The 21,780-nt window shown below is 51.4% G+C and overlaps 1 protein-coding gene across 7 annotated transcripts in view; it reads right to left on the reverse strand.

Annotated features, from left to right (window-relative positions):
• Positions 1 to 8,077: 8,077 nt before the first annotated feature.
• The window catches only part of Msi1 (musashi RNA binding protein 1), an 88,421-nt gene continuing 74,718 nt past the window's right edge, over positions 8,078 to 21,780 (reverse strand). For 4 of the 7 annotated variants that reach the window (XM_060382560.1, XM_021631754.2, XM_060382558.1 and 1 more), the window contains 6 exons: positions 18,061 to 18,141; positions 16,196 to 16,252; positions 13,567 to 13,635; positions 12,807 to 12,994; positions 12,306 to 12,369; positions 8,078 to 9,852 (listed from right to left, as the gene is read on the reverse strand). In XM_060382560.1, the coding sequence (XP_060238543.1) occupies positions 12,328 to 12,369; positions 12,807 to 12,994; positions 13,567 to 13,635; positions 16,196 to 16,252; positions 18,061 to 18,141 (437 nt within the window). In that variant the 3' untranslated portion in view covers positions 8,078 to 9,852; positions 12,306 to 12,327. The remainder of the gene's footprint in view (positions 9,853 to 12,305; positions 12,370 to 12,806; positions 12,995 to 13,566; positions 13,636 to 16,195; positions 16,253 to 18,060; positions 18,142 to 21,780) is intronic. The other 3 variants (XM_021631755.2, XM_021631757.2, XM_021631756.2) reach the window with 3 other exon arrangements.

Genomic DNA, 21,780 nt, shown 5'->3' on the forward strand with positions numbered 1-21,780 from the left:
CATAATAAAGGCGTCCGTCAAGAAAGTCAAAGAAGCAACCACGATAGAGACAAAGAGGACACGACAGGCAGTTCAGATAAGGACGCCCTTGCGGGTGGTACCACAGAATTCTGATTGAGAGGCTGCTTCACGGCAGCCATCTCCAATGAGAAGCAGATGGGAGGAAGACTTTCACAGGCCTAGCCTCCCCAGAGGCAATCTGGAGCGTCCTCCAGTTCCCAGATACAGAGTGGTATACCAGAAATCAGACTAGTTCCGAGCTCGACCTCCGAGCCCAGTCTGATGAGGGTTGGGAAGGGGCACGCTGTTTCCCCGCCAAACGCACCAAAAACGTAAGACCTGGCGTCTCACTGCTCAGGATCGCACCCTTCCCAGGAACTCTCACAGACCACAGCTCGATGCAAAAGCAAGAGGTTTTATTGCTATCGAGATAGGGTCCGCCCCTCCAAAAGCAGGAGACGACCCCGAACACGCAAAGCACAGGGCTTTTATCCCTGAAAATCAGGTCACTTTTGCTCTATAGTTTACAGCTGGTTGTTTCCCAGAACAGTTCACCCCGCCCTGCAAGAGTTCTCTGCCCTTGGCTTCAATTCAAAGAATCACAGTTGTTTCTTCTCATTCCCAGGTGGTCCCTCAATCCCAGGACAGATGGTTGCGAGCCACCATGTTGAACTCAGGACCTCTGGAAGAGCAGACAGTGCTCTTAACCGCTGAGCCGTCTCTCCACCCTGAAAACTCCCTGGTGCAGGTTTCTGAGAAAACTCTGGGGATGTGGTGGGTGGGTGTGACGTACAGAGAGGCGAAGAATTTTAGTACAGTTACATCAAATGTGTCTGTGGCGTTACATTTTTAAAAGGTATGTGTACGTAGGTGTGCCATGATGTCCCTGTGGCGGTCAGAGGGCAACTTGAAGGAACTCGTTCTCTTTCCACTAGGTGGGGTTCCAGGGATCAAAATGAGGTAGCCAAACTTGGTCCAGAGTGTGTTCAGCCACTGAGCCTTCTGCTCAGTCTCAATATTTAACATTTTTTTGGGTCACGGTTTAGTAACGTAACATTAGCTGCTGTAAGTGTGTAAGTGGCATCTGGTGCATTCATTAGAGGTGGTGTGCAACCACCACCTCTAATTAGTTACGAAGCATTTTTACCATCCTAGGAAAGCTTGTTCCCACGGAGAATTACTTCTTCCAACCACTAACCCACTGTATGCCCGCAGGCGCTTGTCTCTCCTGGATCTCCCGCGCACACGTTGGGTATTCTCATTCAACTCCGTGATCTGGAGCGATGGCTTAGGGGTTGAGAGCACTGGCTATTCTTCCAGAGGGCCCAGGTTCAATTCCAGCATTTACGTAGCAGCTCACAACTGTCTGTAAGTCCAGGTCCAGAAGATCTAATGTCCTCTTCTGGCCTCCAAGGCAGCCAGGCATGGACATGGTGCATTCACACACACACACACACACACACAACACACACAAATATAAAAAATAAAATTTAAAATCCAAAACCCACATCAGGAAGTAGTGGTGCATGCCTTTAAGCCCAGCATGTGGGGGGCAGAGGCAGGCAGATCTCTGAATTTAAGGCCAGCCTGGTCTACAGAACCAGGATACGCAGAGAAACCCTGTCTGGAAAACAAAACAATATGCAAAACTTTGACAACTAACCAACCTCATGGCACAATTAGGAAATTCCTCTCTGTGTATATAGGTTGCTGTCAAAACTCAGGTGCACAAGAAGTAATAGTATCAAATTACTTACTACTTCAGGTTACATGTAGGAGTGTTTATAGAACATACATAACTTTTATTTTTAGACTTGGTTTCCATACCTAAGACACCTTGTGACACACACACACACACACCTAACCCTGAAAAAAATCTGACCTAGTGGTGCCGAAAAGCACAGTTAATCAATTATAAATTTTACATGAATTTCTTGATGCACCCTGAACAAACATCTATTTATTTTATGTAACATACTAACAACAGACTACAGGGAAGATTCCACATGATGCTAACTTGGTGAAGCGATGCATTCACAGGGCTTACGTACATTAACCTGGGGGACCCCCAACCTCTGTATCACCAAAACCTCCCACCTCAGCATGGGCGATGATTTCCGAAAGTTCCACAGATGCTCTTATTCTCTTCCCGGGACCTGCTGGAGACCACACGCAGCAGAAAGGGTTACGTGGGGGACAGATGCCTGTAATAGGAATGAAGAGCTGGAGTTACAGGTGAGGGTCTAATGACCCTTCCTCATGCCACCCAGGCCTGAGCTTATAAAGTTATCACGAGTATGGATAGTCACGGCTGCTCTGAATTCACAGTGGTGAGGGCTGTGTCATGCCTGGAGGACAGCTTTCCCTGAGAATATTACACAGTCCAGTTTCCCTTACCCTAAATGTTTGAGACCAAAAGTGTTGGGTCCCCTGGAACTGGAAAAACAGTTGCTTCAAAGGTGCCACATGGCTGGAGGGAACCGAACCCAGTTCCTCTTCAGGAGCAGCAAGTGATCTTAAGTGTGGAGGCATCTCTCCAGACCCAGGCCTCGTTATTTTATCATATTTATTTGTCTCTTCATTTGATTATTCTCTTCTCCTCTTCTTCCTCCTCCTCCTTTTTCTTCTCGGTTTTTCAAAACAGGGTTTCTATGTGTAGCCTTGGCTGTCCTGGACTTGCTTTTTAGACCAGGCTGGCCTTGAACTGCCTGCCTCTGCCTCCTGAGTGCTGGGATTACAGGTGTGCACCACTACCCGCTTGCTAGAGTGTCTGCTTAGCTTGTCTGAGGCCCTGAGTTCAACTCCTATCACTACACACACACACACACACACACACACACACACACACACACACACACACGTACAAGATGAAGAAGAAAAAGCTGAACACAAAGAAAAGAAAACGCACGTGGTGGGGTGTGACTGTAATTCCGACAGCTCAGGAGGCCGAGGCGGGAGGATTGGGAGACCCAGGCTAGCCTGGGCTGGTGAACCATTCTTGCTCCTCTAGTTGTGCTCTAACAGCGTGCAGTTAGCACTCGGGGCCTGCGGTTCCTGTGTGGGTGGCCCAACGTAGAAGGTGTCCACCCTCACAGACAGTCCCAACCGGCAAAGCTACCGCAGAGGGTCCCAGAGCCGGAAACAGCGCTGAAGAGAAAGGGCTAGCTCAGGGCCCCACACCAGCTCAAGGGCAGTGACTAGCCAAGTGCCGACTCCCTCCCTGCGGATGCTTTGATCAAAAGGAGACAGAGCCGCAGACATTTCTCCTGGTAGGGTCTGAGGATGCTAGGTGATAGTGATGTGTGGGCTAAAGCAAGGGTAGCTGGCGCCACACAAGCCTCCAAGGTAACGGTATGCACCAAGTGCTGAGTCTGTGCCAAGGACCTGACACAGCCTGTGAGGTAAATCCAGTTACAAACTCGATTTTTCCTTAATTAACTTGTGTGTGTGTGTGTGTTTGTGTACTTACATATGTGTGCAGTGTGTGTCTGTGTGTGTGTATGTATGTATATGTTTGTGTGGCGAGTGTGTGTGTGTGTGTGTGTGTGCGCATGCACATGTGTGCGCGCTGCCAGCAGGAGCACAGAATGAGTGTGATACCGGAGGCACCTCAGGGCAGTTGGTACTGCAGGCTTCTCCAGGACAGTCTGGACAACTCCTGTTCCACGGTAAGTGACAGCTATTTTCCGCAGTCCCCACAGAAGCCCGCCAAAGAGCCCCCAGGCGCTTGCGCTCTGTGCCCTGGTTTCTGCTGGCCCAGATCCACGTACAGGTGTGTGAAATGCCACCTCTCCCTGCCTGGAAAAAAAGAATAAAAGAAAAGAAAAAAAAAAAAAAACACCTCAAGTGGAAAGAACAGTCCGATAGCTTCTTGACTCCTTCAGGTGCCACATACCCACAGTCCAGCAAGGTCGAGGTCACAGCTGCTGTGCCCTCAAAGGATAAGGCTCCTGCTTCCTGGAAATGCTTGAAAGAGCTGCGCGCTGCCGCGGCTGGGCGCCCCGGTAGGCTTGGCACGGGAGACCACGCACATTGCCCGGGAGGCTCAGCAACAGGTCTCCTGACAGTATCGCTGACGTCATCGGCCCCATTCGACTGGATGAAGTGGGCTCGGAGAGGTGAGATAATTCGCTCAGAGACACAGCCTGAAAGTCGCGAAGATGGAGAGAGCGTGGTACTGCTGCGTGCCTGACATCCCCGCGCTCGGGAAACCGAAGCAGGAGAGTTCCAAGCCAACCTGGGTCACAGAGTGAAACCGTTTCTAAAACCAGGGGGGCCAGGCAGGGGCTGGAGAGACGGACCACATGTGAAAAAGCACCGTCCCTTCTTCCAAAGGACCCAGGGTTTATTCCCATTGCCCACATGGCTTCTTCTGGTCTCTGCTGGCCCCAGGCATGCACGTGGTACACTCCCATCCAAACAGGCAAAATACCTCCACATACAAAATAAAAATAAGAAAAAAAAAATAATTAAACAGAAGGAGGGGGCTGGGAAGAGGACTCAGTGAACAAAGGGCTTGCATGCAAGCAGGAGGACCAGTGTTCAAGTCCCAGACCTCACTCCATGCCAGTGGCACTACAGTCCTCCTGCAATCCACAGGGGGTTGGAGAAAAGGGAGCTCTGCCACTCAGCGACCTGGCTAGCCAGGTCAGCCTGAATCGGTGAGCTCTGGGCTCGACTGAGAGACCCTGACCCAATAAAAGTGGAGAGAGATGGAGATGGAGGGAGCCCGCATGTCAGCCTCAGGCTTTCATACACAAGAGTGCAGCTATACACACGGACATGCCCACTCCTACGAGAACACACACACACATACATGGGAGTGGTGGTGCCACATGGCTGTGGTCCCAGCTCATGGTGGAGCCTCCATCTTCAAAACAAAGCAGAACACTTGTATACGCTATCTTTAATGTTTGTGGTATATTAGTGAACTTTAGTGAAAAAAAAGAAACATATAGCATACGCAGGCAGAACTAGGGAAGGCAGCAGAATAAACGCATGACTTTTTTCCTTCATTTTTCTCTAGGTTGAATTTTTTTTTCTTTTTTAGACAGGGTCTCATGTATCTAGGGGTGACCTTAAACTTGGAGCCCAGGGTAACCTTTAACTTCTGATCTTCCTGTTTCCACCTCTTACATTCTAGACTAATGGGGTTCACCATTACACCCAGTTACGGGATTCGTATTAGGGGAGCACTCTTCCAGTGGAGCGACTCCTCTGGAGGCTGTGTGTGTGTGTGTGTGTGTGTATGGGGGTGGGGTGAGGAGGATGAGGGAGGGAGGGAGCATGGGTGTGTACCATAGCACACAAGGTCGGAACCTTCTGGAGTTGGTTCTCTCCTTCCACCTTGTTTGGAGGCTCAGTTTCTCACTGCTTCTGCTGCCCTGAGAGTCTCTGTCTCCGCTGCTCACCCTGAGGTTGGAGTGCAGGGATTACAGCACCTTGCCACCACATCTGGCTTTTTTACACGTGTCTAGGGGTAGAACTCAGGCTCGCAGGCATACGCTGCTACCTTCTGGGCTACCTTGCCAGCCCTATCTCTTGCACTTCTATCGAACATTTGTATGCATGTGTGTGTACCTGTTCGTCTGTGCGCCGGCTGCACGCAGGAGCCCCTGAAGCCAGAAGAAGGTGTAGAATGCTCCGGAATTGGAGTGAGAGGAGGTCGTGAGATGCACTGAGGTTGCTGGGAACTGAACCTGGTCCTCTGTCAGAGCAGCCAGCTCTTGACCACCAGGCTGCCTCTCCAGCCCTTTATTAAGTATTTTTGTCTCAGTCAGTAAAGAGACACCACGACCTTGGCAACTCTTATAAAGGAGAGCATTTAACTGGGGCTGGCTTACAGTTTGGAGGTTCAGTCCATTGTAATCCTGGCAGGAAGCATGGCAGCCTGCAGGCAGACAAGGTGCTGGAGAAGGAGCTCAGCGTTCTTCATCTGGATCTGCAGGCAACCAGGAAGAAAGAGAGGGAGAGAGACTGGGCTTGGCTTGGGCTTTTGATCCTCCAAAGCCCACCCCAGGGCCACACCTCCTCCAACAAGGCCACACCTCCTAATCCCTTTAAATGGTGTCACTCTCTGGTGATTAAGCATCTAAATATATGAGCCTATGGGACCATTCTTATTCAGACCAGCATAATTTTATGATTTTGTTTTGTTTTTGTACTTGTTGCTGTTTGACAGCATAATGACAGGTTCTCTTGATGTTGCTCTGGCTGTCTTGGAACTCACTGTGAAGACTGGGCCTCTAACTCACAGAGATCCACCCGCTTCTGCCTCCAGTGTTTGGCACACTTGGCTAAGTAGGGGTATTTTTATTTTCTGTGTGTGGTGTGCCCTTGGAGGCCAGAAGAGGGCGTTTACAGGCAACATTGTAAACTCCCATATGGGTGCTGGGAGCAGAACCCAGGTCCTCTGTAAGATGGACAGTATCCTTGGACACTGAGTTATCTCTCCATGCCCTCACAAGAACCTTTTTATTGTGTGTGTGTGTGTTGGGGGGGGGGGAATCATCTTCGCTTGTTTTAGGTTGATGATTGAATAGTGTTAAGCATATTCGCACTGTTAAAATTTTCAGCCTGCACCTCTGGAATGCTGAACCCACTGAACAACACTTTACTGTCTCATAACCATTGCCAGCTATTATTATTCTCATTATTATTATCTTGGAAAGGTTTTTGTTTGCTTGTTTGTTTTTGTGAATCTGGGGGATGAACCCCGGAGCCCCACATGCTAAGGCTAGGCAGGCCTTCAGGCACTGAGTTGTAGCACCAGCTTCATTGCTGTAATTTCTTTCAGCAAATTTGATCAAGAGTCTTCATCTTATCACCCTACCACATAGGCTAGACCCCAGCCCAGCCACACGGCTTGACATTCCCATGAGCAACGCAGGGTCCCGTGCTCAGCCTGTTGTTCTTCTGTTTTCCTCTGCTCTTTCCTGGCTTTCCCCCCCTTCTGTGCTTGGTCAAGAAGCTGGAGGCTTCTTGGGTCTTAGTTGGGTCAAGTGGAAAAATCAGGACCATTCCCAGGACGAAAACAGGACAACAGTGGTGAAGAAATTAAAAACGTGTGTTCTATGTGTTGCCATGGAGAACCTTTGCACGGGTTCTAGGCATCTTAACTCGGGTCAGCAGGCTTGCACAACAGGAACCTTTACTCTTTGACCTATCCAAATCATTTAACATTTTAAAGCTTTTGTTTGGGCAAACGAGATGGTTTATGGAGTAAAAGCACTTGACACATGAGCCCCAATGATGTTAGTTTAACCACTATAAACCACAGTGGAAGTTCAGAACAAATCAAAAAGGTTGTTTCGTAGACAGACTCTTTAATAGGTAAACCAGGTTGGCTTTGAACTCAGAGCTCTGACTACCTCCGTCTCCTGAGGGCGGGGATCAAAGATGTGTACCACCACACCCCAAACATAAAATCTCTCTTTGGGGTGTGTGTGTGGGGGAGACAAGACTTGTGTAGCTCTGGCTGGCTTGGGACTCATTATGCAGCCCAGAGCCACCTTGAGTTTGCAGGGATTCTCTTGTCAAAGCCTCCTGAGTACTGGAACTGCAGTCACAGATGAACCGTTCTGCCTGGCTCTTTTCTGTTGGTTTCTGTAAGCCAAGGTTTCACTATGGAGGCGCACTAGGTTGGAATTTATAATTCTTTTGCCTCATGATTACAGGCACACACCACACGGGGCGCGTATGAGTCATAAAGCCTTTTTTTCATTACTTTCATTGTGTGTGTGTGCACGCACCCACGTATGCACGAGTAGAAGCATGTGTGTCCAGGCCAGAGGACAGTTTCGGGAGTCAGTCTCTTCTACCCCGTGGGACCTAGGGATCAAGCGTAGGTCAACAGGCTTCAGTGGTGAGTACCTTCACCCATAGCCGTCATCATCTAGATCCTTGCGGTGAGGATTGAGTTTAGAGCCTGGTGTGTGTTGGCCAGGCCTGCTGCCCCTGAGTGACAGTCCCCCCTCTCCCTGCTAAGTCCACGTCATGTCAGCTTGACCGAGAGGAAGGGGTACAGCCGTAACACAGCTCACACCTCAAACAGGACACACGCAGACTTAAGCTCAGCACCGTTTTCAAATAATTTATTAGGAATTTAAAACAAAATAAAACCTGGAAAAAGAAGTTACAGATGTGGAGAGAAGAGACACAGAGGGTGGAACTTGCTGGCTTCAAAACACCATGTAACATCTTTAAAAAAAATTTTTTTTTTCTCAAATCAGAAAATGGAATTCCAGGTCCCTGAACCCACCGTCAGGCCCAGTGGGGTAAGAGAGTCCAGGGATTTGGGGGGGGAAAAAAGGAAGCTAAGTCTTCTGAAGCTTGGATGTGTAGAAAATTAAAGATAAAAACCAATAAAATGCAGCTTCTCTTTTATTAGGAAATATTAAAAACAAAAAACCCACAACAAACGCAAACAGCCGCGCATCTCGGTGACAAAGATTATTGCTTTGAGTTCTCAGGGCTTATAGGTTGAGTGAGCGCCTGAAACGGACAGTTAACTCTCCAGAGGGGGCTTCGAGGCTCGGGCTCTGCTGGGAAAGGGAGCCTACGCCCCCAGCGTCGGGCTTGGGTGCAGAAGGACAGAGAGGGGATGACAGCAGGTCCGCTCAGCCCCGCCACGCCAGCAAGGTCTACTTCATGTTCACGCCCGAAGCCCTTCTCTTTTCTCTGAAAGGGCTCAAGGGTAGGAGGCTACCAAGGGCTCTGGTCGCGGGACGATCCTGGCGGGAAACTTCAGTGAGAATGTGGGGGTTCCCTGAGAAGCCCTTTGCTGAAGCGCTCCCCGATGCCCACCCACGGTTCGGGAGGGGCTCAGAGCAGAAACCGCGAAGGTCCCACCTAGGCAGGGGCCAGGAGGGACCTTTGGAGAGCTAAATCCTTCCCAGCAGTGGCTTAGGCCAGCCCTCCTCTTCCCTGGCCCCTTGCCCCCACACTGGGGATTTTTGGGGGAGAGTAGGCTCAAGGCCTTGAACCCGGGGTGGGAGGAGAGGGGGCCTGAGAGTGTGGGCCTGCTGTGGCCAGAGCTGAGGTCTGCAAGCTTACAGTAATGGTGTCTGAGGAGGAGGGGACAGAGACAGGGAGGGGTGGGGACCTTTGCCCTGTGGGGTTCAGGCAATGCCAGCACCCAAAAGGGTCTTAGAGAGGGGTGGGGGTAGGGCTTCACCTCACAGTATTTACATATGATACAGGACGGGATGGTTCCAGGGGCTCGGCCTGGCCTACCCCACAGCCCTGCCCTCCTCTTCAGGGCTAAAGGGAGGTGGCCAGGAGCCCATACCCACACAGACACTCAGCTGGTGGGGTGGGGGGCGCCTGGCCCCTTAACCCCTGTGGCCTGGGGCTTCACATTCACAAACCTAGAAATAGTTTAAAAACAGTTTCTTAAAAAAAAAAAAAAAAAAAAAAGCTAAAGAGGGAAAAGCCAGAATTAAAAAAAAAAAAAAAAAAGGGTTGGGGCTGCGGCCTGTAGCAGGCTCCCTCTGCCCTCACTCTAGCTATGCACAAATACAAAGCCTTCTTAGGGGTGTTCTAAAGGGGGCGGCAGGGAGGGATGGGGCAGTCCCAAGAGGGGGAATCTGGTTGGGGGGGGAGGGAACCGGCTAATCCAAAATAAATAAAAGCAAACAGGAAGAGAGGCAGGTGGGGAGAGGGGGCTAGGTCAGAACAGGGGAGTTAGTAGGGGAGCCAGACGTGGGGGACAGCAGGGCGGGAACTGGGCCCAGGGTTGGGGGACAGGCAGTAGCGGTCCGAGTTGCAGCGGAGGGGCTGGGCTGCTGCGGCTGAGGGTCCCTGTCCCCTCGCTGGCTCACTCTGGTCCTCAGTCAGCTGCAGGCCGGGGCGCTGAAAGATAATAGCAAAGTGTAGGGGTTCTGACCTCTCTGGGACCCACAGAACAGGCAGGTCCTGCCCTGATCCCTTCCTGGATGAATTCTGTTAAAATTTACACTTCCTGTTACAGGTTGGGATGGCGCTGAGCACTTCCCCTGGGAAGCATCATCTGAGCCCCGATGTCTACTTGTAAACTATTCGGAAGTATCTCATCTGTTTGCCTTATTCTTACATTTTTAAAGATTTTATGACTATGTTCTGAACTATGTTTACTGATGGGCGGTGGAACATAACCTTTTGAGGTCAACCTGTTCTACACAGCAAGTTCCAGGCCAGCCATGACTACACAGTGTGACTCTGCCTCAAAGAAATATCATCGTGTTCACGTGTGTGCGCACGGGGCAGGGGCTTACGGAGGGGAAACAGCACTGTTGGACTCCCAGGAGCTGGAGTTACAGGGGGTTGTGAGACACCTGATGTGAATTCAGGCCCTCTGCAGGAGTAGTATGCGTTCTCAACCACGGGGCCGTCTTTCCAGAATCCTATTTTTTTAAATTAATTTATTTATTATGCAGGTGTACAGTATTCTGTCTGCATGCCAGAAGAGGCATCAGATCACACCATAGATGGTTATAAGCCACCATGAATTTTAAAGATCTACTGTGTATATTACGGGCTAGCCTCAAACCTGTGGCCTTTCTCTTATCAGCCTGGCATTATACGAATAAGCCATATAAGCCTAACTCACATCCTTTTTTCTTTTTTTGGGTTTTGGAGACAGGGTTTCTCTGTGTAGCCCAGGCTGTCCTTGAACTCAGAGATCCACTTGCCTCTGCTTCACAAGGGCTTGCACTGAAGGCCTGCACCCCCGCTGCCCAGCCTTATATTTTAATAGATGTGTAATTTTCTATTATAAGCATATATCTATCTGTCTAGCTACTTAAAAAAAAAAAAATTAGGAGTGCAGCCCTGGATGGCTTAGAACTTGCTGTGTAGCTAGGATGGCCTTGAACTCAGGGATCCACCTGCCTCTGCCTCCTGGGTGCTGGAATGAGAGAAATGATCCATCATGTCAGCAAACTTATAGTTTTTAGAAGCAGTTATTACTGAGTCAAAGAATCTGAATGTTTAAAAACCTGGCCGGAGCGGAGGCCCAGTGGTTAAGAGCACTTGCTGCAGAGAACCTGGATTTGGTTCCAGGTGGCTTACAGCTGCTACTAACTCCAGCTGCCGAGGCTCTGATGCCCTCTTCCGGCTGCGTCGGCACCGTGCGTGTGAGTGCACGCACACATAGCAAGCATACATATAAGCAGGCAAAATACTCCCTATGATACACGTATGATAAATTTAAATAAAAGCAAACCTGGCGTTGTAACTCAGTGTGGATCATGCTAGGCTCTCACAAGTCCTGGGTTCAGTCCCAGCCCAAATTGAAAATCTCCATGAAGGACTATCCCTCAGTTTACACAGAGATTAATGTTGGGCGTCATCAATTATAAAAAAAACTTATTGTCAGACCAATGAAATATGATTAATTTATATTTTGTTATATTAATTTACATTTGGTTTCTTTCCCTTTTTTTTGCTTTTGTTTTGTTTGCTTGCTTGCTTTTGTTTTTTTGGGACAGGGTTTCTCTATGTAGCCTTGGCTGTCCTGGAACTCACTCTGTAGACCAGGCTGGCCTTGAACTCAGAGACCCACCTACCTCTGCCTGCCTAGTGCTGGAATTAAAGGCACACACTCCCACCACCTGGCTAATATTAAGTTTCTTGGAACAGGGTCTTGTTATGCATATCAGGCTGACCTGCAGCTTGCTTTGTGGCCCAGTCTGGCTTTGAACTTGTAACCTTTCTGCCTCCGCCTCCCCTGTGCTGGGCAAATTTATAAATGTTGTTTGTATAGATGTGTGCGTGGTGTATGCATGTGTGTGTGAGGATGTGAGAGCACCTGTGTGCGTGTGCCAAGTGGAGGCCAGAGGTTGATGGCAACTGTCTTCTCCATTTGTACTTTTTGAGACAAGGACTCTCAAGGCTAGGAAGGCTGGTTAATGTGCTTCGGGGACCTTTCTGTCAGTGCTGGGGTCCCAGGCATGGGCCAGTCTGCTCATCTTTTTATGTGGGTTTCAGGGATCTGAACTCAGGTTTCCACGTTTGCTCAGCAGGTCCTTTAACAAGCCAGACACCTCCCCAGCTCTCCTTTTGAAACACAGTCTCACTATGTAGCCCTAGCTGGCTTAGAACTCAAAGTAATCCTCCTGCCTTGGCCTCAGATAGGCACGTGCCACGCGCCTGGTTAATTTAAGGCAAACTGTGGCAGGCTAAGTGACTTCTTTCGTGTTTGTTGGCCACTGCCAGCATCTGGGCTGTGGCCTGCAGTGGGCTGTGAGCTCTATGGGGCTGGCATCCACAACAGCACAGCCAAGGATCAGCCTCCCAGTGCCTCCCACCCTTCTCCATCTCCTCACCTCCTGCCACCTCTCCCCTGCTTCAGTGGTACCCATTGGTGAAGGCTGTGGCAATCAAGGGACCCTGAAAAGAAAATAATTAGACTCCTAGGATCCTAGAGCAAGTTCAGACAAAATGGGGGCTCCTGCTATTCCTGTGGGACTCCTTCGGTGAGACAAAGGTTCTTCTAGTGGGCACGCCTTGCCCTGATACAGATCTGCTCACCGGCAAGGCAGGGCCTGGGAACCTGCATAGAGCTAGTTCCCTGGATAAAACTGGGACACTTCTGAGCCGGACTCCGCCCACACAGAAAGGAGATGGTTACCTCCTATGTGGGACATTTTGGAGCCACTGGACAGTGTCCAGATTATTAGAGGACACCTGCTTGTCCCCATGGATACTTCTTCCCCGTCATCCTCCCTCAACCCCACCTCTGCCCAAGGAGAGAGGCAAGGCCTCTCCCTTCCCAGTTTCAGAGATCTCCCAGAATGAAAGGGCGATGTGGAGGCCTGGCCACTCACCCCAAGACTGTGGCCGAAACCAGTGCTGGGGGCGGGGCTGGCGGCGCTGATGTAACTGCTGACCCCCGAGTCCTGGTTGGCCGCCCCGTAGAGCTCAGCCATGGGGCCGGGGCTTGTGGTCCCCAGGAAGCCCCCTGTGCGACTGGGAGTCGAACCTGGAGGGGGAGCCATCGTCCAGGGGTGAGAGCCTGGCAACCCAGAAAGAAGACAGTGATAGCCCAGGTGCCCAAACCCAGGCCAACTGACTCCCACCCTCGCCCTGGAGATCCGTCTAGCCCTTCCTCCCCAACCCCCTCCACATCGTGTCTCATCACTGGACAGCCTCCTCTCCCTGTGGATCCCTTCAAGTTTTCTCCCACCTTGGAGCCCAGTGCATTTTTGAAGGCTGGCCTATGTCACCGCTGCTTGAAACTCCAGTTTCCCTGTAACTGACCTGTGCAAACTGGCTGTTCCCTCGGCTAGAACAGCCCTTGTTCCTTCTTTCAGCCTTCTCCCATAAGCCTTTCCTAGGCCTTGCCTAAAGCAGCGGCTGGGACATCTAGCACCTGATGTCCCCAGAGCCACAGCAGCCGCCTGCAGGGTCACGGTCCTCTGCACACCGACACCCCACAGTTTGCGTGTCACCCTTGCCTGGCTCGTGCACCCAACTCAGTCAGCACTTGGCTAATAACCGAACCCCTTTGTCAGTGGGTGGAGAGGGAGCCTCTCCTTCCTTCTGGATTCCTCCACCCCCTCCACGAGCTCCCTTCCCAGGCCTCACCTGTCCCTCGAACTACAGCCGCTGCCGCCGCCGCCGCCGCCATCGGACCATAAGCAGTGAGAGGGATAGCTGGAAGGACAAAGGGACAAAGTGTGGACACTGAGCAGGAGGGGGAGGGGACGAGGGGAGAGGACTCTACCGTCTGGCAGAGCTTCTCCCACCTGGCACGGAGAGGGGGCATCCATGTGTCCGCCCAGTGTCAGAAAGCAGACAGTGTGGACAGCCATCCTGAGCCCTGACCTAATGCAGCCTTGCCTCAGTTTCCTACTGGGCCCTAGAACACACCTGGGTAACCTGCATGAGGAAACCAGTCCTGACCTGCTCTGGATGAGGCAGTACCTTCTCCACAGGGCCCTGGCGGGGCAGTGGTCATCAGGCTCAGGGTAGCCTGGACAGTATGCTCCTTTCCCCCAGCCAGTCGCTGACTGGCCCAGGGCACAGAGGCTGGGCTCGTTAACTCAAGGCCAAGGACTGAGAGCTACAGGGCTCCCCTGGGGGTCAGGGTGACGAGGTCCCTGCTCTGCTGTGTCCTGCATCGCTCACTGTCCTCAGGGCCTCCCTGACCACCAGGCTAAAAATGGCCAGTGCCCCCTCAAGTCCCTTGGCTCCTCTTCTGTCCTCCCCTCTTTGGACACGAGTCCTTGCTTTTCCCCTGTTGCCTTATCCATTTCCCTTGTATAGCTCTGGATACAGCAGGTACTTTAATGAATGGCTGCACTAAAGGGCAAAAGACTTCTGCAGGGTTTTTGTTGTTTCTGGTTTTCTTTTTGAGACAAGGCCTTGTTATATAGCCCAGGCTGGTCTCAAACTCACTTCTAATTCTCCTGCCTCCAACTCACAAGTGCCAGGGTTAGAGGTGCAGACTGGTACTGCCCGGTGTTGGAGACTGGACGCAGGGCTTCCTGCAGATGAGGCAAGCTGTCTACCGGATAAAGGCATCCCCAGTCCATCCCCTGAAAATCTTTAGCAAAGTCGTTGTGCAGGAGATTTGAACCCAGGACTCTGGTTCCTGAGCTGTGGATTCGCCTTTCTGCCGACTACCACTGGGCTGGCTTCTTCTCATTAAGCGTTCGTTCACCCCTCACCTTCTCCTTGCCCTTCCACCTGTATCAAGCCCTAAACACTCAGCTTTGTGCTTTATCTTCCCATGGAACGCCATTTACTTAATCCATCGGTCTCTGGCATACCAGCTCCTGGAAAGCCGGAGGCCTTATCTACTCATTTAGATGTGCTCTCCCCTCTCAGGCCTGGCCAGGCATTGGCACAATAAATATGTACTGAACACATAAAAGAAACCCCCGAAGCTCTTTGTTCCAAGCCAAGGGAACAGTTTGACACTACACTCCCAGGAGCTACAGAGGCTGGAGCCCATGCCCTCCCCTGCCAAGACACCTTTGCCTTGACATTTCCTGACCCAGGCCTAGAGGGTTGACACTGGGCACTGAGGCCTGAAGGCTCTAGCCCCTCACAAAGCAAACTCTTAAGTAGCCAACCTCACTGAGTACTTATCACAGTGTAAAGTTATTCTTGGCATAATAAATATTTGTTATCGTCACTAGCCTTCTTAGTAAGAGCCTGGGAAGTCCTGCTCCTTCTCCCCCTCAACCCCGTAGCCTAGCCATGCAAACTCACACAGTAGGTCCTCATATACAGGTCTTACATGAGGAAAAAGGAAGCTCCCCACCTACCCCCCCCAGCCCCTGCTCCACGTGCCAGGCCCCCTGCCTGTCACAGTCACTATGTTCACCACGGGGACTCTGCTCCCTCCCCCCACCCCTTTCTTCACCCCGTGGCTCTCTTCTCCTGCTCCCATTTTGACAGCGCCTTGAGAGCACCCCTTGGAAGGAAGATGTGAAGCGGTCCCCCACACAGAGCCAGGCTGGGGGCGGAGTCTGCAGGTGGACGGGGAGAAGCAGGTTGGACAGAGAAAGCCCTCATGGCCCACCTCGTGTGCACACCGGTCCCCGCTTGGCCTGGCCTGGCTTCACAGCCGAGCTGTTTCTGTTTCTCCCTCTTGGTCAAACACTTTGACCTCACTTTCCCAGAAGTAACCCAGGGGCATCCCTAGGGTCAGATGGGGACATCAGATGCATGTCATTGGGCCCGAAGTATCTTGATAATTTGGGATGTGTTACCAAGGCAGAATGAGGATTAAAAATTCTTATGGCAAGCAGAGCTAGCTTCCAGCTGCTCGGGAGGAATGAGAGGTGAACACTGCATCTGCGGCACCCCCCCAGAGCAGGCTGGCACCGGGTACAGGTGTGCCGGGTTCTGTGTACAAAGTCCCTCTGGGGCCACTGTGCTCTGAGTTCGTGAACCTGGACTGTTCACCACTGGGTACCAGAGCCTCCGTGGTGCCTGGCACATGGGAGGCATTAGATAAATATTTGCCAAATAGATGAATGCATGACTTTACCTCAATCTGCCCTGCTTGGCTCACGCCCCACCCTTGAGGGCCATGTAGCTGAAGCAAATGGCCAGGGCCCAGGCACAATCTGCCGCATCCTCACAGCCTCGGGGGGCTGGTGGGCAGGAGCAAAGGGTCTTGCCACCTTTACCCCGGGAAGGTCCCTCTCCCCTTCTTTCTCCCCACGTGGCCTATGAGATGTACAAAATCCGAGCCACTGACCTGTAAGCTCGGGGAGGACTGGGGCGCTCGGGAGAGGGGTCCGCTCTACACGGAATTCTAAAATGAAACGTAAAACAGCTTAGGAAATAGTAGGGGAGCCCCTCTGGCATGGCCCAGGGGGGAGAAATGCACCCACAGGGACCGTGGGTGAGGAGACAGGCCATGCACGGGACTCAAGAACTGGGAATGGGAAGTGCACAAACCCCACAGGTGAGGTGGGGCAGAGGGGTGACACAGAAGGACAGAGGACGAAAGGAAGGAAGGAGGAAGCCAGAGGTGCCATCTAAGCCTGGGCACAAAGCGATGCTGGCAGTGTGACTCCTGAGTCTTGGTGCTGAGAACTGAGCCCAGGGCTTTCCGCAAGCTAGAGAAGAAGCACTGTATCACTGATCTGCACTCCAAGTCCTGTTTTCTGTTTTGTTTTGGTTTTTTTTGAGACAGGTTTTCCCTGTGGAGCTTTGGCTGTCCTGGAATCACTTTGTAGACCAGGCTGGCCTCGAACTCACAGAGATCCTTCCGCCTCTGCCTCCCCCATTTTTAACAAAGGTTTACTTATTTAATGTGTCTGAGGGTTTTGCCTACAGTTATATATGCGTACCTGGTGCGTGCCTGGTGCCCTTGGAGTTCAGAAGAGGGTTTTAGATCCCCTGTGACTGAAGGTACAGACAGTTCCAAGACACCGTATGGGTGCAGGGAATTGAACCCCAGACCTCTAGAACAGCCAGTGCTCTTAACAGGGGTCAGTTCCTAGCCACACCACTGAACCTTCGTAGCAGTCTTCTGCCCTCCCTGAGCAGTTTCTTAGTCTACAAAATGGGACCCCGGAGAGGGTTAAGCAGGGTGTGTGCTAAGGGTTCCAAGTGAAACAGCCTGAGGGCAGAGGATGCAAACGCTTAGTGACTCCTCCCGGAAGTCAGACCCAAATAGAATGCAGTGTAGCTCTGTGGTAGAGCACTTGCCTAGCATTCTTGAGGTCCTGGGTTCAATCCCCAGTAGTGGACAAAAATAGATATCTAGATAGATAGAAAGACAGAGAGATAGATAGGCAGATAATGACAGGGGGCCGGGGTTACAGCTCAGCCGGCTGCATGTCTGCCCAGCACTTATGAGGCCCTGCTTCAATCCTAAGAACGCCATAGGGAAGACTCCTAATCAATCGCAGCACCGAAGGGGCGCGCACGGCTACGTGGTGAATTCAAGGCCAGCCTGGGCTGCAGGAGGCACTATTTCAGAGACGAATCAACAGCCGAGGGCTGTACCGGCCTAGCATGTGTGAGGTCCTGAGCCCATTCCCAGCACCACACAAACAAACAAACAATACTAAACAGCAACAGGTCAGCTCAGGATTTTCTGCAGTTTCTGTTTAAATAACAAGTCTCATGTTATCTTCATGCTGAGTTACAAATGACGACGTGAGTACTGTGGTTTTAGGGTTCTCAGGCTCTGCGACCTTGTAAGGACTCAGTACAGCACCTTTAAGCAGGTCTGTGAGGCTGTGACTCACAGTGGCCCTCGGGGAAAGCCCCCACTACAAGCGCAGTGCTGTTGCTGATAGAAGTGGCAATCCTGGAGCTGGGCAGGGATTCGAGAAAGTCAGAAGATAGGCAGAGAATGGCTGGCCTGGGTGAAACCGCACCATGCAGGGCCACGTGAGGAGCCCCTAGTCTCAACTTCTTTGGGGTGGCTGGAGAAAGAGGTGGAAGGACTTCCTTCCTCAGACATGCCCTTCCTTTCAAGCATCTGGTAGGTAGAGCCTCCCTGAACCCCCCCAAAGCCATGCGCTCTAGCCAGCACCACCCCGAGGAGTCACACTACCTGGGGACTGGGGACAGGCCAGTGGCAGAGGGCCACTCAGTAGGACTTACCAGGGAACTGGTAGGTGTAGCCAGGGGCAAGGCCTGTGTAACTCCGGCTGGCATAGGTCGTGGCTTGGAAACCTGGGTAGCCTGAGGGGACAAAGGGGCAGTATGAGAGGCCTTGCCCACAGCCGGGGCACGGCTGGCTTGGCTCTGAGCTGCTTAAGTCCTCCCCGCACGTCGCACAGACAGTCCTCAGTGTTGCAAAAGCCCCCGTGCACCAAGTTCCTTCCTGAGCAAAGTTTCTGTCTTTTCTCGCTACACCTCCAAGTACTGCGGCAGGGAGGCATTGTGAGGGACCTCCAGGTACAGGCAGGGAAACCGAGGCACAGCAAGGTGACACTGACCGAAAACAACGCAGCCCTGTTCCCCAATTCTTCCCACGTCGGCTCCCACCTTCCTCTGGTCCTCGGCTCCTTCCTGCCTCTCCAGCCACACTAACTCGCTGCAGGGTTTGCAGAGTTCAGCCCAGGACCTTCGCATACACCGTGACCTCTACCTGTGCCATCTACATGAGACCGCTGAGGCCTCGCTATGCCAGTGTCACACAGGCCTCCCCGTGTGAGGACTTCTGCTGGAGGCTGCAGTTCCTGCCATGTCACCTTATGATCCCTGTAAGTGCTGACCTACCACCGGACAGAAAAACCCTCTGCTGGTTAAAACGGAGCCTGGGGTTCAAGTTCAGATCTGGTCAGCCCCCAGGTTCTTCACCACCGGCCCCCTTCTTTCATTGCTTTTAGGTTTAGCATTTGGGGTGCACGGGTGCGTGCGCACGAGGGTTCTCGGAACCGGATGCCCGGTGTCCTTTCCCATCACTCTCTGCCTTACTTTATTGTGAGGCCGGGTCCCTCACTGAACCCAGAGCTCACTCACTGGTTAGAGTGGGTGACCAGCAAGGGCCCCAGCCCCGAGGTTCCAGACACGATTCTAGGATGTGCTGATGATAATGACGTCAAGTCGCCATGATTGTACAGCAGATGTTCCACCCACTGCGACGCATCCCCAGCACCCAGCCTCACTATTTGTTATTAGGTTTTTTTCCTTATGTTTTACTTGTTGGATATCACTTAAGCCAAAAACAACAGACAACAGGCAAAGGCGTTCCTCAAAGTTCTGGGCAAGATAGTGAAAGGCCTCTTTTCAGCTCCGATCCCGTTCTGGTAGGGGGATCTCTGTGAGTTCCCGGCCAGCCTGGTCTACAAAGCGAGTTCCAGGACAGCCAAGGCTACACAGAGAAAGAAACCCTGTCTCCCAATAACAACCCCCCCCCCAAAAAAAAAAAAAAGAAACAATTACACAACCCTGAGGCTGGGGATGTAGCTCACTTAGTGAAATGCTGGCTGAGCATAAATGAGGTCCTATGCTCCACCTCCAGCAAGACGTAAAATGGTGATGGCACATCCCCGCCAGTCACCGATGGAGGGTCACAAGTTCAAGGTCATCCTTGAAAAGTGAGTTCTGGGGCTGGAGAGATGGCTCAGAGGTTAAGAACACTCACTGTTCTTCCAAAGGTCCTCAGTTCAATTCCCAGCAACCACATGGTGGCTCACAACCATCTATAGTAAGATCTGGTGTGCAGGCAGAATGTTGAATAAATAATAAATAATAAAATCTTAAAAAAAAAGAAAAGAAAAGTGAGTTCTAGATTGTGCTGGGCTACCAGGGTCCATCTCAAAAATGAAAAGTAAGGGGGCTGGAGAGATGGCTCACAGGTTAAGAGCACTGTCTGCTCTTCCAGAGGTCCTGAGTTCAACTCCCAGCAACCACGTGGTATCTCCAAACCATCTAGAATGAGATCTGGTGCCCTCTTCTGGCATGTAGGTGTATATGCAGATACAGCACTCATACAATTAAAAAAGAAAAGAGAAAAAGAAAGAAAGCAAACTAGACTATTTACAAAATAAAATCAAACAGAGCCAGGCATGGTGGCACACACCTTTAATCCCTTTAATCCCAGTCCTTGAGAGGCTGTAAATCTGAGGCCAGCCTGTCCAGGACAGCCAGGGCTACAAAGTGAGATCCCGTCTCATTCAAACAAACACAATCTGGCAATAGCAAAAAATTTAGGTCAACCTATAACAGCAGAAGAAAACATTTCGTCAATATAAAACTGTAACGCTGACAACCACACCGTGGGGTGGGAAGGTCAGAGGGTAAGAGCGCTCTCCTCCGAGCCTGGCGGTCTGAGCTCAGGACCCAGTAGGGTCTACGTGGAAAGGAAGACTCCGCTCCTGAAAGCTGCCCTCTGACCCCCCATGTGTACCGTTCCCTGCATACACCTTCTTTCATGTACACACAATCATCACCAATAAAATAAGAAGTTGGGGGTCTGCAAGTCGCTGGCCCGTGGGTCAAGCAGACTCAGAAAACCCGATGATCTGAGCTTAAGTCCCCAGAGCCCACATCAAGGAGGAAGGAGAACACTTGAGTGAAACTGTCCTCTGACCTCCACGGGCGTGGCCCCTGCCACTAACAACACTTTAAAGGTCATAAACAAAAAACTTGAAAGCACTAGGAGGCAGAGGGAGGTGGATTTCTGTAAGCTTAAAGCCAGCCTGGTCTACATAGCAAGTTCCAGGACAGCCGGAGTTATATAATAGAGGAACCCCATCTGAAAAAATTTCTTTAAGGATAAAAGACCTTACCCTCAAAGGACTCAGAAAATAAACTCATATTTCCTGGACCGGAGAGGTGGCTCAGCACTGCTTTTTAAAATTTATTTCGTTACTATGTAGCGTTGGCTGTCCTGGAGCTCACTCTGTAGACCAGGCTGGCCTCGAACTCAGAGGATCTGCCTGCCTCTGCCTCCAGAGCGCTGGGACTAGAGGTGTGCGCCACCGCTGCCCCGCATAATTTACATTTTTACATTTCTACTTCGTATCTTTAAATTATGATTGAATTAGTGTGTATGCTGTATGACTGTGTGTGGGAGCCCTCAGGTCTCCAGAGGCCCCAAGAGGGGTGCAGTCTCCTGGGGCCAGGTTCAAGGACAGCCATGAGCTATTAGACATGGGTGCTGGGAACCAAACACAGGTCCTCTGTAAGAGGACTCAGCTCCAGCCTTGTCCTATTAGACCAGGCTGCCCACTAATTCAAAGACCCACTAGCCTCTGCCTTGTTTTTTTTTTTTTTAAGATTTTTTATTTATACAGTATTCTGCCTGCATGTACGCCTGCATGCCAGAAAAGGGCACCAGATCCCATTATAGATGGTTGAGGCACCATGTGGTAGCTGGGAATTGAGCTCAGGACCTCTGGAAGGGCAGCCGTGCTCTTAACCTCTGAGCCCTCTCTCCAGTCCCTGTGCGTATTTTCAGTGTTTGCTTTTAAACTTTATTATTTCTCTTTATGTGTCTGTGCGTGTGCCTGCCAGCCGCACACCACTGTGTGCAAGGATAATGGCTGCTGGTTCCCCTGAACTGGAGGTGCCAGCAGCTGTCAGTGCTGGGAAGGGAACCCAGGAGCTGTACAAGAGCAGCTCATACTACTGAGCTAGCTCTCTGGTCCCTATTTACTCTGTGTGTGTGTGGCCCATGTGTGGGTGTTATGTTGTGTCCATCCCGCTGTCTTCCCCTCACAAGCGCTTCCTGCCTACAAGTGTGTATCAGCACCGCATGTGCACAATGCCCTGAAGGCCAGAGGGAGCCAGATCCTCTAGAACTGGAGTTACAGACAGCTGTGAGCCGCCCTGTGGAGGCTGGGAACCGAACCTGCCCCCCCACCCCCGCTG

This window comes from Meriones unguiculatus, chromosome 4 (assembly GCF_030254825.1).
Source record: "Meriones unguiculatus strain TT.TT164.6M chromosome 4, Bangor_MerUng_6.1, whole genome shotgun sequence".
NCBI classification, from domain to species: Eukaryota; Metazoa; Chordata; class Mammalia; order Rodentia; family Muridae; genus Meriones; species Meriones unguiculatus.